The 12,792-nt window shown below is 39.1% G+C and overlaps 1 protein-coding gene across 4 annotated transcripts in view; it reads left to right on the top strand.

Moving 5' to 3' along the window:
• MINDY4 (MINDY lysine 48 deubiquitinase 4) overlaps positions 1 to 12,792 on the top strand; it is a 78,759-nt gene that overhangs the window by 50,717 nt on the left and 15,250 nt on the right. For all 4 annotated transcript variants that reach the window (XM_058026588.1, XM_058026596.1, XM_058026576.1 and 1 more), the window contains exons 14-15: positions 4,734 to 4,797; positions 7,420 to 7,581. In XM_058026588.1, the coding sequence (XP_057882571.1) occupies positions 4,734 to 4,797; positions 7,420 to 7,581 (226 nt within the window). The remainder of the gene's footprint in view (positions 1 to 4,733; positions 4,798 to 7,419; positions 7,582 to 12,792) is intronic.

The following is a 12,792-nucleotide window of genomic DNA, read 5'->3' as shown; positions in this document are numbered from 1 at the left end:
GTAATTATTTGAAATCCTTATGCTTGAAGATGAGTTTTTTCTCCCGGCCAGCCCCAAATCTATTTTGGGAGTAGACTTGTAATTGTGTGGTTGTTAATGTGACTGTCTGTTGCCATGAACAAAGTGAGGTCACCAATTTTCTGTGGCAGCTTTGCGTCAGAGTTCAGGACTGTAAACCAGCCAGCACTTACTGAAATGTACTCTTTTTTCTTTTATATTATTTTGGTATTTTATATTTTATTTATTTTATTATTTTTAATTTAATTTTTATTTATTTTATATTTATATTTATTTTATATTTATATTATTTATATTATTTTAAATTTTTATATTATTTTTATAATATTTATATTATTTATATATAATATTTTATATTATATATTTATATTTTTCTTTTCTATTATTTTATTTTTTTCTGTTATCAAGCCAAGTCATACCTATGGCATGAACTGACTCACATTGTGATAGCCTGGGATTATTCCTGTTACAGTTTGTATGGGACTTTTGTATTCAATATTTAATTATTCTCCATTGAAGACTTGTCAAGAACTTTCTTGGAAGTAAATTGAGAGTAAATGTATGTGAAGCTTGTGAAAAAATTTATTTCACTTAGTTCTTGCTAAGGAAAAGTTAATCTGATTGCAGGTTACGTTGTACTGGAGATTCCAATGCTCAAAAAATTTATATTTTGGATTTGTATTTATGTACTTTTAAAACTTTGTTGAGTCCATGCAGATCACTGAAGTGTATTTTATCAATGCACCATCAGTGCTAAGGTTTTTAAAGACATTACAGTTTCTTCTATCAAATGGTGGGTTTTGTCCATATGTCTTTAGCTTTTAGATTCTTTAGTTTTTTGCTGTTTTTATATCCCAGAATGGATTGATTTCTAGGCAGATTTCTAATAACTGCCTGGAAGTCAGCAAATGGTGTCAGTGTGGCTGTGACAATTCAGAGAATTTAAAGGTTTGGCTCAGAACATCTGCCCACCTTCAGTACTTAACACCCTTTGTAAACACATTATTTATAACTTGAAACCAACAATTACAACCAGGCTGAAGATAAACACAGATTCACCAACAGGAGCATGGAGAGGAAATTAATTTATAATATATAAAGATATATTCTGGAAAGACTTTCAGGCATCCCTGCCTTAAACCCAGCAGCATTAAAAACCATGAATATATAGGTATAATTCACACCAGCTGTATTTTGGTGATTTCTGTCATGAGGAGATTTCTCCAGTTGCTATAAATTAAGTTTTTACTCTGAAGCCACCTTACACATCTTTTGGTTTTCACCACATAATGATGTTCATTTTGTGTGCTAATAATGTGAGAAAAAAAATGTTTGCGTGCATGAGGACTGAAAGGACAGTTAAACCTCAGGATAACAGCTCACAATTACTCTTTTCTTTTGGGAAAAAAAAGGCTTTAATACAAATATTTTTTAAAAAACAGCTCGGAGTGAATAAACCATGTGGATCTGAATTTTGCTGTGTTATTTAAATTCTGTGAGCATATTAAAACACATCCACATTCTGTACATATTTTAGAATCCAAACTCTGTCTTCCCTGGTTTCAGGCAGGCATAAAGCACATCACACACCTTACAAGTAAAACTGGGAGATCTTACAAGTGACCTGAAATTTAGCAAAGTCTCATTGTCAACTTTTGGATTCGTATCAGCACAGGGAATGACTTCTGCTGAAAACTACCCATGGATCACATACTTGATTTAAAATCTTTATTCGGGAGATTTTAAAAATCATTATCTTGCTTTCTGCCTGGATAATTAATTTTTTAACAGATTTTATAGTATTACCAGGAGAGGCAAACCCCACTGTTCTGCTCTAGCAGCCAGCATTCTCCTATCCCACTCTCCAGCTGGGATATGAACTAGCACAACACTGGAAAATAGTGATAATACAGCACAAGAAAGGAATATTTAACATTAACACTGTTGATTTTTAGTGTCTTTTTACTGATCTGTGATTCTGTTGCAGCAGCACGTGTTGTGTTGGACTGTAAATTAAAAAGGGATTCAGGGAGTCAAGCCTTAAATAGTTGTCTGATGATCATTGGGATTATTAAAAGGCTCCTGGCTTCAAATTAATGGGTTTTCTTTCTGTTCTAAAGTGATTTAAAAATTATAAATTGAAATTTCCATGCTGGGGGAGTCATATTGATGATAATGATTTATAGATTATGTCTGCATTGACATCTGACAGCCAGGACAGCAGAACAAACAAACTCTTCAGATTTGCCTGTCCCCCGTGAACATCTCCACGCCCTGGCCAAAACCACCCACAGAATCGTGACCATCTGATATTTCTACAAAGCACGAGGTGCACTTGCACCCGAAGCACCCCAAGCACACCTGCAGAGAGGCTGGGCAGCCTTTGGCAGGTGGGGAGAGGAGCCCTGCGCGCGTTGAGCGAGGTGTAAATCCCGCGGCCGCGCGCCTGACGTCGGCTTCCTCAGCAGCGGGGCTGATTGCAAAGGCAGATGTTGTTCCTCCTTCTGCAGGAGCCGAGATCCACCTCCAGACCCCCAGGTTGTTTGTGCCTTCAGATGGAATTAGAGCTTCCTGCCATTGTGTGTGCCGTATGTCCCCTCGTCCCCGACTGACGCATGTTGGACGCTCTGCCCGCGGCGCTGGCGAGATGGGGCCGTTGCTAAAACTGAAAAATGGCCAAAATCCAGAGATTTTTATCATCCCATCCATGCCTTGCAGTGGTGCGCGAGGGAGTTTTCCGTGTCACGGGCACACTTTCCCCAGCCTTTCCTTTGATTTCACACGGGCAAGAGACGTCAGTGGCACTTTGTTATGTCTGACGCTGACTTGTGAATTGTCTTTAAAATAAGTGTTTTTGAAAGGGGTGAAATACGTTTTTATAAAAGGGATAAAATGCGTTTTTCAAAATGGGAATTGTGATTCCGTGACTATGACATTTTTCATAATTATTTTAAATACTTTTAGGGCTGTAAACCTTGAAAATACATGTTACATTCAAAGAAATCTTATGAGAAGATAATTACCTGAAGTTTGGCAATTGTGATTCCACGACTTCTACTTTCTTCAAATTACTTTAAATACTTTTAGGGCTGTAAACCTCGAAATTATTATATGTTGCATTCTGATTTTGGCATCCAAAGAAATCCTGTGAGAAAATAATTACCTAGCATTTGGGAATTGTAATTCCACAGTTTTGCCTTTCTTTCAGTTATTTTAAATACTTTTAGGGCTATAAACCTCGAAATTATATATTACATTCTGATTTTGGCATCCAAAGAAATCCTGTGAGAAAATAACTATCTAGAGTTTTGGAATTGTGATTCCCTGACTGTGATTTTTTAAAAATTATTTTAAATACTTTAAGGGCTGTAAACCTTGAAATTATATGTTACATTTTGATTTTGGCATTCAAAGAAAACCTATGAAAAATAATTATCTAAAGTTTGGGATGAAGGCAGGAAACGTCCTGGCTTTTTACTTAATAAATACATTTTTAATGGAACATATGCATCAATGTTAAGGGGAAATTTCCAGCTAGCTGTACCCTGACCACATCAATTCAACTCCTGCTTTGTCAGAAACAAAATATTTTCATTTTAAAACAAAATAATTGTGCCAGTTGTCAGGAAACATGGATATTTGTATGCATGGATTTGCCAAATCAAATGGGAATGAGGATGTGTATAGAATAACTAAGTTTTAATTGATCATTATTCAAGTATTCTCTCTACCTCAGTAGCAATATCAAAATAAGGATGGAGTCAAAACAATTGAGATCAGCATATTTTATACTGAAGGAAAATAGCTTTTTTATGACCCATAGAATTAATCAGGGGGTTTTATTGGCACAGCTCCCCCACAACTTAGTACATTGATTTTCCTCAAACCTAGATTAAACATTTATTCGTGTGTAAAATAATGCTTGAAATTCCATTTTATCTGCAGGATAAAAAATGATCACAGTTACAACCTTTATTGTTTAGGCCATCAACCAATCACTGATGCAGTAATTCCAGGAGTTATGGTAGTGAACTTAGGTTGGGGACACATTACTCCTTAATTATGGGCCATGCAGTTTCACTGACTTTTCTCTTTGATGTCACAACATATAATTAGGGGCCACACAGCACCATTATAAATGTGTACACCTAGAGGGTTTTTTTTTTTTAATTTCTTTTTTTCATGCACAATGTAGTGTATAGATCGTGTGGATATATTACAAGTATTTATGATAGGAATAGCAAATAGCAAATCTTACCTGAGTACTGGAATGTGTTGCCCAGGTACTTGGTGAAGTCTGTCTTCTTAGAGAGATTCAGAAACCACCCAGGTGTGGACCTGGGAAATTTGCTTCAGGTATCAGAGGTGGGGGGGACAAAGGGACCTCCAGAGGTCCCTTCCAACCTCACCCATTCTGTGATTCTGTCACACAAACAGCGCTGTAATTCTAATTTCTAAAATTCTGACTAGTGGTGACAATATCTTGTTTTCTCCTCTACAGTTGTTTCCTTCAACAAACCAAACTTCTGCTTCCCACAGGCTTAGTTCAGATTTTAATTTTTTTTTTTTTTTGCCATGTTAAAATCGTCTTGAAAGAACTCAGAAAATACAGGGCTATATTTATGGTTGAGAAAGAGTTTTCAGTAAGATTTAGAGATGAAAAGAAGCAATTGTATTGAAATTTGATTGGTTTTAAATTTGTGTTTCCTCTGCAGGGTGCGCAATGACTTTGATGTGCTCACAAACCGCCTGATTGGCAGCCACGGCTACTGCACCCAGGTGAGCTAAAGGTCCAGTTTTGGGGATGTCCTGTGCCTCTGCTGAGAACTGACCTCTGCAAGAGATGGATTTCTTATTTTTGAGTCATAGAGTCATGGAATCACAGAATGGTTTGGGTTGGAAGGGACCCTAAATCTCATCTTGTTCCAGCCCTTCCAACCTTCCACTGTCCCAGCTTGCTCCAAGACCCATCCATCCCATTCTTAAACATCTCCAGGGATGGGAATCCACATCCTCTCACGACAACCTGTGCTAGGGCCTCACCACCCTCACAGTAAAGAATTTCTTCTTAATATCAGCTAAACCTTCAGCTGAAGGCCATTCCCCCCTGTCCCATCACTCCATGCCCTTGTCAAAAGTCCCTCTCCAGCTCTTTTGCAGCCCCTTCAGGCATGGAAAAAAAATGATTTATGAAAATAAATTGGTGGAGATTTATGCTATAAAATCTCCACCAATTCCCTTTTTTTTTTCCCCCTTATTCCCATATCCTCAAGCACCTTCATCCTTTATTGCTTTTCCTCGTGTTTTGGCACATTGTTGTCCTTGCTTTCGGAGGTTCTGCTTTGCAGGCTGGTTTTTTGGCTTGAATGTGCCTATAGCTGTGTGTCCATGTCCTCACACTCCTCTCATCTTCCTCTTTGGGACTCCTTGGTTGATTTCAGTGCTGAGATACTGCTGTGTTCCCTCCATTCCCTCTCAGAAACATGCCTGAGGTTCCATGTCTGACCCTACAGCTCCTCAGGGATTCCAGGATGCCATCCATTGCCCTTCTGGCTGCCACAAAATTCATGTTGCTCTCTTGTTTCTAGAGGACTTTTGTACTGTGACCACACAATGGTTCCTCAAGAATGTGGTAGAACATCAATGATGGTGAATAAAAGTGCTAAAAATATCCGTAAAAGCCTCTAAAATCTGGGGAATCCTTCAGGAGAAACACAGAGCTGTAATTGTGTGCAGTATTTTTAAAACCATTTCCAAACTGGCCATACCAGAGTTATTCATGTCTTTGGGCATGGTAATTTGCAGTATTTTTTCTGGAAACTTTCTCTTTGTTATTTCCCCTCCTGGTTTTAGCCATATGTTATTTATTATTAGTGAGCTGGTTCACTGCTGCAGCAAAGTCTGCTGTTAGCTCTGCTTCCATGCACCCCAGCTGGCCCTGGTGGGATGTTAGCTGAGAAAAATATCCCAAATCTCCGTTCTTGAACTTCAGGCACACTCACATGTGTAAATCCCACCCACCCTCTCACAGGTATTTAGCTTCTGACATCCCCCTGCTTCAACTGGAGGGGAAATAATCAGCAATCATCTCTAGGAAATATCAAGATCTTGGTGATCAGAGTCCATATGTAAATGTTTTACTGAAGGAGATCTAATGTCATCCAGAAATAATCAGTGAGAAAGAATCATAATGTAACAAATCTTGTCCAACATAAAAAATACATCACTAAGCACATACAGAAATGTCATGTAGTACTGACAGGCTTTGAGTTTATACCATTCATGCTGTACTTTTCATTGTACAGAAGAGGGGACACCAAAATGTTTTCGTTTAAAAAAAAAACCCAAAACAACACTTAGATGAGATGTTTGAGTGTTGGATGTCAGAGAACATAAATTATCAGCAGTTTGCCTCCAGAAGGGTGAAAATTGAAAACTCCTCTAATATTTGGACTTCAGCAAAGCTTTCAATACTGTTTGTCAAAGAATCCTGATGCGTTGTGCAGGCTGACCTAGAACAGAGGCTGGACAGAGCTAAAGAATAAAGCAGGGATTTATTCAAAGGCCTCCATGGATGCACCTTGGGCAGCACCAGAGCCCAGCCAGGGCTGCACCCAAGATGAACCAAAATGGCCCCAAAATGCACGAGCGCTCCCGGGGTCTCTCCCTGGGATCAGCTCTGCTCCATTTGCACCTTGCAGTTCATTGTCCCATTCCAGCTTTAGCCCAGGCAGTCCCACCCTGCTTGTTTTTCTCTCTCCAGCCCACGGTGTTTGTGCTCTGGGGCTGAGATTTGGGTCATTTGTCCTTGGTGCCCAGCTGGAGCAGGAATTGTTTTGTCTCCCTGCTCTGTGCACAGAGCTCACCATGCCCTGATGTGAAGCCCAGACCCACACACTAAAGCAGCACAGAATCTGAAAATATAAAAGCTAAACCTGTGTTATCAATCTTTCTGGATAAAAAAGTCCAACTCACAGCTGGAAAAGGATTTTTTCCCCAGAGGGTGCTGGGCACTGCCCAGGCTCCCCAGGGAATGATCACAGCCCCAAGGCTGCCAGAGCTCCAGGAGGATTTAGACAAAGCTCTCAGGAACAGGGTGGGATTGTTGGGGTGTCTGTGCAGGGCCAGGAGCTGGACTGGATGATCCTTGTGGGTCCCTTCCAACACAGAATATTCTGTGATTTTATAATTTCCTCATTTTACTTTGGGGGACTTTGACAAAAATATCTGGAATCTTTTTATAATCAATTTTGAACAATAAACCTAAAGCAAATCCATAAATTTGGGTCATGTACATACGTAACTTCACATCAATCCTGAATCAGTCTTATGCTGATCAATCTCTGTTTGATTTTTGTTTTCTTTTTTTTTTTTCCTTTATTTCAAACATGTCCCAAACAGGAATTGGTGAATTTGCTTTTGACTGGCAGAGCTGTGTCCAATGTTTTCAACAACGTGATCGAGCTGGACTCTGGGAATGGCAATATCACCATTTTGAAAGGCATAACGAGTCGCAGTGATATTGGTTTGCTGTCCCTGTTTGAGCACTATGATGTCTGTCAGGTATGCTTTCCAATAAAAATTTCATTAAAAAGAAAATAGTTTCTTTTAAAATCAGCTTTGTGTAGGTAAAGCAGCAAAAAAATTACTGGCTTGGTTCAGTTTATCTTTTCTGTGCTGTAGTGGTGGTTCTTTCACCAGTAAAAAAATTTAAGACAAATAAAATGGCTGTTAATGCAATGGGATTGTTCCATTTAATTGCTTTTGATAGTCATATTTTAATTGTAGTCATCATGAAAATTAGAAGATTGATAAAACCTTTCAAAGGAGTGAAGGTATTAATTTACCTCAGGAAAAGCTTGGGTAATGATTTCTCTAGTTCTCTATCAACAGGAGATGCAGGATGGCAAGATGGACATCTTTCCTAAGACAAGTTCTGTCCTAAGCAGCCAATCTTGTGTTTGATCCAGCAATATTATTTGAAATTCTCTTGCTTTTGTTGGATACTTTTAGCAGTCCCACCTGCATTTGCAGCAGCAGCATCCCTATAGAAGTTTGAAAGTGACTACCAAAGGATGTGTTTTTACTGATCTGATATAAATGTGTGACAAAACAAAGCTTGATTTTAACTCCTTCCCATGTGGCTGAAATCAGCTGCATCCTCCTGCTACTGGCAAACTACAAGCTTTGTTATTTTTAATTAACACAATCATTTACATTATTCACAGGATTACAAAAGGCTTGAATTCAGTCAAGGCATCTTATCAGTGTGCCCAAATCAGATTAATTCAGAACAGAGTAGACTAAAAATAAATAAGCTTCTGTGTCTAGTTCACGCTTCTTTTTCTTTCTATAAACAATGTGACATTTAAACCCTCAAAAAATGGTTATGCATCTCTCCAGCATTTTTTCCATTCTCCAGTGAGGAAAATGACTCTGGAGGAGCAAAATGGTAAATGAGGTCAGGGCAGGTAAGAGCTATTTCTTACCCACCTGCCTCTAAAAATAAAATAAGTTACCCAGAGATTCCAACACCATTTTCCACTTATTCTGCAAATTATATGGTAGAGGGGATCTCTTTCCACTGCTGGGCTCTTGCATGGGAGCTGGACGCATGAGCAGGGATCTGTTTTTCCAAGCCAGTGACTTAATCAGTTACAGAAACTCCAGTAGACATAGTTTCCTTTTTTTTATTTTTAAGAGTCTACACTAGTTGGGCATCTGCTGCAAATTGTCCTGGTTTTTATTAAGAACATCTGGGTGTTCTCTGCATTTCAGTTCAGAGGCGATGTCTGCTTAGGACTGGGACAAAAGTCAGATTCTGGTGGATTTTGGCCCGAAACTGGGGAGTCTCCACTGTGGCTTCTGCGTGAGGGGCCAGATTCTGCTTCCTGTTGTAAACTTTAGAGCAGTTCAGGAAAAAGAAATGTCAGTGGCAGTTTGCAGGGGTGGAACTGAGAATAGAATTTGTCTTTCAAAGTGACTCTCTTATTCCTCTCAGCATCCAATTACAGTGTGGCTCTGGGGCTGGTAACTGAAGCCAGCCATGGAAAAGGACTGTCAGTTTTGGTTGGGTTTATTTTTTGTTTCCACGAGTAAGAAAATCCTGAGCGTGCTATATGGTGAATCATAGACACTTGGAGTCAGAAAACTCCCTTTAGGTCACATCCAGCCAATCTCTCAGGGGATAACTCAGGATATTTTTTTGTCCTGTTACGTAGCAGGGTTTGTTTAAAAATCTTCATCCATAAAGTTCCTGCCTTTTTGTTCAGATGGCCATTTTTTCATTAATTTTAGCGCATATAACTGTGATCTTACAGTTCTTCTCATCCATCTCTAAAACATGAATAAATGCAAATAAAGATTTGCAAGTCCTTGTGAATTTGGAGATTTTCAGTGTTTGGAGTGTTTGGAAATACTATTAATAAATCAGACTCTTCATTTACTTAGTTTCCTCTAATTATAATTTCACTCATAATCCAAGCTGCCCCCTGAACAATTCATCCCCATCCGCTGGGCATTTGCAGCTGATGTAAGAGTGCCTCCCTTTTTTATCAGCACATCCTGTCCAAGGCTTGTTTGTATTCCCCTGCTCTAGACTTGTTCCAACTTACCAACACATTTAGGATATTCAAGACTCCAGGCTAGATGCAGTGAATCCACGTGGAAGAAGACTTTTCAACTATTTTATCTATTTTTTCTAATATTTGGAGCATTTGTGTGTAATCCACGGCTCCCTTGGCGTGGCTTCTGACTTGCAGATATTGTGAGGGCGCTTGAATTAATCCTCAAACTCCAACACTGGCAAATCCAAAGAAAATAATCCATCCCTTTTTTTCCAGCCTGGAGAATCCCTCTGTTCCCCATCCATTCACCTCCTCCAGTGGATCCTGTGTTATCTTTGATGATGAGAAAAACGTGTGGCCCGAGTAATTTGTCTGCAATTGTTCATGTTCAGTCATCACTCTCAGTCCTGACATATCACCAAACTCTGTGGAGTTTCTGCAGTGTAATTACTTGCTGCAAATTGTTTCACAGTGACAGATGGATCCATTCCATCTGTTCCATGTGCAAATGTTTAGTTTCACAGTGAGATTCTGGATTCTAACGGGGGAGAAAAAAAGCTAAAAGTGCAGTTCTGCTGCTTTTCAGTAGGCAAGTTGCGCATCTTGGGGTTTCTTTTCTTTGTGCTAAGCAATATCAATTCCACATTATCTTACACATTTAACTTAGAAAATTGAGATTTTTTTTTTTTTTAGGTTTCCTGGGATTTATTTAGAGCATGTCAAGCAATAGGAACTTTTCCACATGAAATTGCTGAGGGTTTGCTCTGACTGCTGAGCTGCAGCAGTTCAGTCTCAGGGAAGCTGAGTGGTTTCTCAGCAGGGAGAAGACCTTGGAGTAGGGGATGAGGCACAGGAGCAATTTTAGCACTCCTGGGTGAGAAAATCCCTGTGTTTGAGTCAGAGCCTTTGGCCTAAATGCCACATTAAAATCGAAGGTGAAAAGACTTAGAATGATGAAATTCTTCCTTTCAAAATGTTTTAAGATGTTAAAAGTAGGAAGAGATGGAAGAAGAGGCTCCTTGTGTTGATGCCAGGTCATTAAATAACAGGGAAAATGTAAAAATAATTTGCATTCTCAGGTAATAAATTTAAACAGATTATTATCATTATTTTAATTCATAACTTGCTAATTCTTTAATAATATTAACAACCAATTAACAAACACCACAGTGCTAATTAACATGAATAATGATAATAATAACAATAATAAATAGCATTTATATGCCATTTCCTATTAGCACATCTGTGCTTTGCAAGAGTGGCAAGTGTCATTTCCACTTTACACAGAGGGGTAATGGGTGAATCAAAGTCAAAGTAAGCTCCTGGCTGAACTGGGATGAGTACAGGTCTGAATCTCTCATTTTAAAGGCAGTGTGGTGCTGGCTGATGAATTTCACCATCCTTCTGAAATGACTTTTGAAACTGCTTTAGGTATGTGCTGTTGTATGTGAAGAAATTGAAATATTCCAAGTTATTTATCACTTTTGAGCCTTCTCTTTGATTTATATTTGTTTTCACCAATTCTCTCCTGTTTTAAGCTGTCCAGTCCTGTCAGTTAAATCTCCTGTTGTCTGACCTCCCAAATTCACCCATTCTGATTCCTGGCTGTGCCAGCACTTTTGGGGCCCAGTGCTTTTTAGTTTTTGCTTCTCTGAAAACGGGGAGGGCATAGACAAAAAAGCTGCACACATTTTCCCTATTTCTTTTCTAAAATACAGAGCAAAGCAACAGAAAGAAACAGAATTTATTCATTAAAATTCCACAGATGGGAAATATTATCTTTGGTCCTTTTGAAGAAACCACTCTGTGCTGTGACGAGGCCCGAATGATGAAATTCAGCACACATGCTCTGTCTCCTGGCACCTCACCTGTGTTTTTGCCCTCCTATAACCTCCTTCCCAGGGAAATGTGTCCCCTAAAAAATCCCTTTTCCCCATCAGATGGGCTGGATCCAAGCCAGGCCATTGGTGGGGTTGTGGAGGGGAAAGTTTGGAAAGAGGGTTTTAACCACCTCCCCTGAGAAACCAACCACAAAAACACACAAGTGCAAAATGGAAACTGATGGTTGGCTCCAATTTTCCAGTTATTTGTCAGGAATAGGGGTAAATGTTGTGCCCTGTAGGTGCAGCAGAGGAAGCTGCTATTTCTGTAATAAGACTTTAGTGAGCATCACTGTGGGCAAAAACATGGAGTACATTCAAATTTGACTGAAACAAGGCTGAAAAAGTCTTTGAGAAAATCTGTTCTTCATTCCTTGTTTTTTACATCTCCCTTTCTAGCCTGGAACTGAAATTTTCTTTAATGAAGCCCTATTGTCCTCTGAGTTGTGGCCAGTTATTTTCCCAGAGGCCAGTCACTGTTGTTGCTGGGGTATTGGCATTGCTTCCCTGCCAACATCCTTCCAAATGAAACAGAATCACAGAGGTTTTATTTGACAATAAGGATAACAAAGCCCACATGTTCAGAAGAGCTCTGTGTGCTTTGCAAACAGGTAAAGCAGATAATGGTAAGCCAGATATTTTCCACATGTCTCTCTAGATTATAAACACCTGCATTTGGATCTGGATTTATCCCATCACATTTTAGGTGCTTTTTAGGGTGAAAATTCTTCAGGTAGGAGTTCAGCCAATTCCCTGCACCACTGATGAATGGGAGGGTCTGAATTTCTGACAATACCCATCTCTTGCTGATTTGATTTTACAGCCAAAGCCCAAGGGCTAACTTGCATTAAAAAGCCTAGAAATAAATGCAGAAGTGTTCTGTGGGCTGAATCCTGCCCTGTCCTTGTCATTGCAGTGATGTAACTCCCTGAAGTGGGTTACAGACTTTGTGTGTAGTGAGGAAATGGCAAAATGCTGAAATCTGAGGGAGGGTCTGAATCTCCCTCAAAAATTTCTTCATTTTTTGAGGCATTGCAGAAGAGTAGCTGAGTGGGACAGGGATAAAGAAAAGATCTTGAATCTGCCTGGCACTCTGAGGTCTCTTTTCCTTTTTACATCTGCTGCTTTTTACACCGTGGCAGCATAAAGGAAATTTAATCAGAAGCCAGTGCTTCTTCAGACATGTCCTTTTTTTTCCCCTCTGGTTCATTATCAGAAAGATTTCCTTTTCTACAAAAAAAAAAAAAAAAAAAAAAAAAAAAAAAAAAGGATCCAAAGCTGCAGAGAAATTATCCAGTGTAGCAGTAGTGTTTGCTATTATTTTATAT

This window comes from Melospiza georgiana, chromosome 1 (genome assembly GCF_028018845.1).
Source record: "Melospiza georgiana isolate bMelGeo1 chromosome 1, bMelGeo1.pri, whole genome shotgun sequence".
Lineage (NCBI taxonomy): Eukaryota > Metazoa > Chordata > Aves > Passeriformes > Passerellidae > Melospiza > Melospiza georgiana.
Note: the sequence above shows the minus strand (reverse complement) of the source record. Positions and strands in the feature narration are given on the sequence as shown.